The following is a 6000-nucleotide window of genomic DNA, read 5'->3' on the forward strand; positions in this document are numbered from 1 at the left end:
ATGTCTTAACGTCAAGGATCAAGCACCGGGAAAGAGGAGAGAAAGGGACGGGCTGCGGAGCCGAGGGCCACACCATTCACATCCTTGAGGACACCACGTGAGAGTCTAGGATCTTCTCAAGCTGAAAATCAAGCCAACAAACAGAGGAGTGACACACACACATTCAACCACCTCAAAGCCCAAAGTGAAGGCCACCACTTGTCACAAACGGAGGACAAATACCGGCTGCTTCGAAGGCCCCAGGTGGGGCGGAGCGAACGGCCTGGGAGACACGCCTGGGGCCCTGAGAACCCATCTCGGCCATCCCAACGCTGGACGGCCAGCCCAGCACAGGTGCGGGGACTCTGGCTGCCCAAGGGGCCTGCAGCCTCGAGCGCGGGGTGAAGGTTTTCCACGTATTTGTGCCGTAAAGTTGAGTGAGAAAGCAGGAAACGAGACGGACACAAAGGACTCTTCAACCAGTAAAAGCACATCTTGGAAGGAAGTGCACCAAAGTGGTTAACAAAAATTATTTTCTGAGTGGGAAAATTCTGGATGTTTTCCACCTTCTTCCCTCCGGTATTCTGTATTTTATGGGGCAGTAACTGGTATCAGATAAGAATCAAAGACCACAAAAAACAACGCACCACGAGGGACAGCTGCCCACGTGAGGCCCGAGGGAGGGAGGCTGCAGGTGGGATCAAGGCAGGTGACACCAAGGATGGGCCCAGGCTGGGTCTTCGACCGGGGAGAGGAGGTGGCCCAGGACAGGCCAAGAAGAGCAGACAACTTCTAAGGGAAGGAGCAAGAAACACCACAACGGGAAGACTCGCCCTTCGGGGGGCCGCCCCAGCTGCCGCTACTGGTGACATCACCAGCCCACAGGGTGCCGAGGGGATGAGAGCCAGGACAGGTGCTGGGCTGACAGCCTCGCAGAGTGGATGGCACCGAGACACGTCACCAAGGGGAACCGGGATGCCACGGGGAGGCCAGACGGGAAGGACACACGGGGACAGAAGGGACCTGCACCGGGCAGGACGCTTTCCCTTCCAGGCTTGGGCTGCCTCGTCTGGACCCACAGATGCCACAGCACTGATGTGGTGGCGGAGGTGTGAGCCCGGCTGACACCTGGGGGCACACCTGGGGGGCTGCGATGGAAGGGGTGCTCAGGTGACCTCTGCGAAGATGCAAAGGCCGACAGCCCGAAGAGAAGCGGAGGACTGGGAAGGCAAACCCCAGCTGCACGGGACACACAGTGAGGGTGTCACACAGAAGCACTAGCAAGTCCGTGGGCGGCCTTCAAGGCCCCGGACCCTCCAAGGCCACATGAGCACGGAGGAGGTGTGCAAACACACAGCCAGCATGACCCCGTACTACAGACTGATCCTTCTGCAGGTGACACAGAAACCTTCCTGGTCAGCAGGGCAGCTGCTGTCCTGACTAGGAGGAGGAAGCGGGCACAGGCATGGGCGGGAAGCCACCAGGCCCCCGGGGGAGACGAGGCCTAGACCACACACACCCGTGCCCCCCAGGCAGAGCGCAGCTCACCAAGGTCGGGGCTGGCAACCACCAAAGGGAAAACCATTTGGAAACGACAAATCCTAACCACCTGACTGCAGGTGACCTTGGGAATAATCACAGACAAGGCCCCACGCAGGGCTCTCTGACGAGGCCTCACCTGGCCGAACATCAACCTGAACAGATACCATTAAAATTCCAAATAATGTTACTTGCTAAAAAAAAAAATACTAGAGGCAAAAACTTCAGACTCTTTGAACTGGATTCAGCAGAAAATGACAGGGGAGTGGCCTGGGACTTGGGAATGTGTTCCATTCAAAAGAGAGAGAGAGAAAGAGGAAGAGAGAAAGACAGAAAACCAAAACAACTCTCCCCTGCCTGCACACTCCCCATTAGGAAGGGTGACACACAAACCAGAAACCCTGGACATGAGGCGAGAAGACAATCGGATGCCCTGACTGCTGGGACCTCACATCCTCAGGACCCGGATGGACCCGGACGGACGCCCAGGACCTCAAAACTATCACAGAGACAGAGGATCCACCACCGTCTGGTCTCAGAAAGGCCGGGACACCTCAGGAGGCAGAAACGAGCGCTTCCCTCGTACTTCTGCGGGAGACCCTCGCTGGCAGGTCTCTGGCATCACCTCTGTCCACGGAGGAACACATTCCCACAGCTGAGTGTGATGACCCCAAGGCGAGGGACCTGGAGGGCAGCTCACTCCCACCACCGGAGACACTCCAGAGAGGAGTGACGAACCAGACTCTCAGCGACCCACCCAGGACAGCGCAGCGCCAAAGCCCCTGACGAGGTCAGGACAGTGAGTGCGGACAGAAATCCCGGCAGCACGCAGGAAGGCAGCTACGGGCTTCACCACAGCTCCCCGTGAGCAGAAGCGCAGCCACTGGGACAACGACGGTGTCCCTGGGCTGCAGCAGTGAAGTGCGCGCCCACCGGGGAGCCGCCCTTGCCCAGGACCACGCCGTAGGGTGGGTGCCTGGAGCCCCACCGGGCAGTCCGCACCCTTGTAGCGGCTGGCGGTGGGGGGGTTTCCACGCCTGGGTGGACACCGCACAGCTGGACCCGGAGGCGCTGAGCACCAGGCGGAGGGGGCAGACAGCGGGCACCCGGCCCGCTGTGGCGTGGGAGGAGTGATGGGGAAGCCGAGGGCGCCCTGCCTGGAGCTGGCCTACCCTCAGATCTCCTGCGGCCCAGCCCAAGCGTGTCCCCGTGCCACCGCCCCCCCGCGGCCCACACTCCTCCTCCACGCCCAGGCCACAGTCTGCGAGTGCCACACTCCCCCAGCCTTCCCAGCCTGGTAGGCTGTCACCCCCACGGGCCTTGGAACTGGCCACCTGAAGGCGCCATGTGTCCTGATGCTGCAGAGGGAAGACGGCCTTGCCACTTGCTGAGGACTTACAGCTCTGCACGTCAACGATGCTCTCCAGAGAAGGAGGGAGAGAAGGCTCTCCCCACCTGGGAGAGACCCGGCAAGGCCGCCCTCTACCTTGGGGTAAACAAGGTGGGGTCTGGGGAGCAGGAACACATGTTCTCCCTCACAGCACGTGCACCCTCTCCTTGGGCACAGCAGGGCTCTGTCCTCCTTCCCAGGCCAAGCACAAAGGCCTCCCCACATCCAAGAGGCAGTCAGAACCCTCACTTGGCCGAAACGTTCTCCCCCAAGACCACTTGTGGTGATAACTGAGGAACTAACACCAAGCGAGCAGAAATGAGCACAGAACAAATTTAGATTTAAAATAAAGCGGGGGGGGGGGGGGGGAGGCTCCTGGGCAGCTCAGTCAGTTAAGCATCCAACTCTTGGTTTCAGCTTAGGTCATGACCATGAAGTTTATGAGTTCGAGCCCCAAGACTGGCTCTGCACTGACAGCAAGCCGGCTTGGGACTCTCTCCCTACCCTGCTGGCCACCTCCCCCCACCCCTCCCCAAGCACACTCACTCTCAAAATAAATAAACTTTAAAATAATAAAAAAAAAAATAGATAAAGCGTGAAAAGCACAGGTCCAGGGTAGCCTGGTGACTAAGTTGAAAAGGGAAAGGAAACAGAAACACAAGCCCTAAGAGCCAGAGCTATGCGGTGAGGGAGGGGCCCAGCTACCCTGCAGGGTGGTCCTCGGAGGCCAGTGATCTCCCAGCCTGATGTACTTTTTACTCCAGATCCAGAACTTGCTCCTTCACCTGACACACCTTCTGACACTCGGTCCCTTAGCCCCACTCTAAACGAAGCCTTAGCCTTACATAACATGAAGATACACCACTCGTCCCACTAAGGAATTGGAAGACGGGTGTTTGTTCTGTGAAATGATTCAGGGGTCACCACAATAACCTGACAACAAAAGAGACTTGTGCGGGAATATCCAGGCTTCACCCACCCAGGAACCACCAGGGGCCCAGCGGACCACACAAAGCACAGCTTTAGGTTAGGCCTCACCCCCATTCATCGAAGATCTTGAGCAAAGCCTGCAGTCTCGTTCTTCTGCTCCCCTCGCTTTGCCAGGAGTAACAAAATGCAAAGGCAGAACAGGGGCCACCTGCGTGGCCACAGCTTGCCCTAGAGCTGACCCAGCACACCCAGCGCAGAAACAACTGAGCAGGCAACCCCCAAGGCCCGCACCAGCCTGTAGGAGCTGCTGGACTGGGTCAGGGCTCTAACCCGAGTCCAAAGGGAGTGACAGTTTTCACTTGCCAGGCATGACTCGCCCAGCTCCTGCTCACCTCATCCTGTACCAACTCCACGACAGGGGTTTTGTTACTAGTTCCGCTCTCCAAATGCAGAAAGGGAGTCTGGGCCAGGCAGCGGTAGAACTGGGACTGTGCCCAGCTCTGCGTGACTCCAATTCCCAAGCTCTTAACACCTCCCCCACCCACCCGCCCGGGCCGGGCCCCGGCCCCCGCCCCCGCCCCCCAGGCGCCCGGCGCCCGGCGCAACACCTAGGGCTCCTCCCCTGCCCACCACATTCCAGCCTGGTTGTATCAGCAGAACGTCAGGGAGATCTGGGGCTTCACACAAATCCACAAGCTTCTCTTCCTGGATTCACCTTCTTGGGAGTCCTTATTGGACTTTCTGAAAGCCCTCACCGAATTAAGAAAAACAACCCCTTTAAATCCTAGAAGATTTTGGAGAAGAACCTGTGGGCAATACTCCATTATTATTGGCGGCAGCAGCAGCGGGGCAATTCCCTGCGTCTTGAAGGATAAACTCCCTCCGTGCTGGGGGAGAGCACCATCCCGGGCACTTGCCTTCTTCAACCTCCAGAGCTGCGGGGACTCCCATCCCAGCACCCGCTACCCCCGCAGCTGGACAGTCGGAGGTGGCACCGCCTGGGGCTGGGGCAAGAGGTGCTACGAGGACGTGGCACTGACCTGGAGGGGGGGGGGGGAAGGGAGCGCTGGGGGCGGGAAACGCACCGAGCAGGACGGGGGTTGCAGTGTTGCTGGGGGGACGCGGAACTACCCAGGGCGGAGGAGGGGGCCCCAGGGGGTCGTGGACCCGAACCCTGGGGGAGTGGGGAGTGTTGCTGGGGGTACGCGGAACTACCCGGGGCAAAGAAGGGGGCGCCAGGGGGGTCGTGGACCCGACCCTGGGGGTGGGGAGTGTTGCTGAAGAGATGCAGAACTACCCAGGGCAAGGTAAGGGGTGCTAGGGGATCTTGGGCCCGACCCTGGGGTGGGGGTGGGGGGGGTGTCAGGGATCCGGATCCGACGGGGGGAGGGGGCGTGTTGCTAGGGGGACGCGGAATTACCCGGGGCGAGGGAGGGGGTGCTAGAAGGTCGTGGACCCGACCCTGGGTGGGGGATTGCTGCTGGGGAGATGCGGAACTACCCCAGGGCGGCGCGATGGCCCGGGACCGCGCCGACCTTCCGCCGCTCACCTGCGCGTGGGCCACCACCAGGCTCTTGTTGCCTTCCCCGTGGTACCCCCATTCATTCTCGTCCATCTTCCCCTCGTCCATCCCCCGGTGCGGCCCTGGCGCCTCACGCGGCCGCGAGCTGGAAGCCGCCCGTCCGCCTGGGCAGCAGCCGCCGCCGTCGGGGGGAGGAGCGCCTGTCAGCCACGGCCTCCCCTCGACCCCGCGGCCCCGACTTCCAGGCTCTTAGTCGCCGGAAGCCACGCCCACGGCGGCTGCCATGGCCAAGCCGGGCAACTTCCGGGTTTACGCCCGCTTCCCCTCCATTGACCACTACGGTGGATAGGCAGGAGGCCATCTTGGATGCTGGCACATGACTCACTTCCGGAGCGCGGATTTTAGAACAGGAAAGGAGGTTTCCGCCCCGGGCGCCGGAAGTGAGGCAAGCGGGAGGAGCCGGCGGCTCCTCGGCGCCCGGCACCAGCGTGGCCGGGAGTAGAGGTTCGGCGGCCTGGGAGATAGGGAAGACGCGGCCCAGCTGGCGGGCAGCGGGGTGTACGGGCGAGCTGGCAAGTGGGACGGGGGCGTCCACACAGGCCGGGGACTATGGCGGTCGGGGGAGTGCGTGGTCCGTGGA

At 61.0% G+C, this 6000-nt stretch overlaps 1 protein-coding gene across 1 annotated transcript in view; it reads right to left on the bottom strand.

The window, feature by feature from the left end:
* IPPK (inositol-pentakisphosphate 2-kinase) overlaps nt 1-5609 on the bottom strand; it is a 48493-nt gene extending 42884 nt beyond the window's left edge. Inside the window, exon 1 of the mRNA XM_003995306.5 lies at nt 5388-5609. Within this exon, the coding sequence (XP_003995355.1) occupies nt 5388-5468 (81 nt within the window). The 5' untranslated portion in view covers nt 5469-5609. The remainder of the gene's footprint in view (nt 1-5387) is intronic.
* Nucleotides 5610-6000: the final 391 nt, after the last annotated feature.

The sequence above is a fragment of the Felis catus genome, chromosome D4, assembly GCF_018350175.1.
Source record: "Felis catus isolate Fca126 chromosome D4, F.catus_Fca126_mat1.0, whole genome shotgun sequence".
NCBI lineage: Eukaryota > Metazoa > Chordata > Mammalia > Carnivora > Felidae > Felis > Felis catus.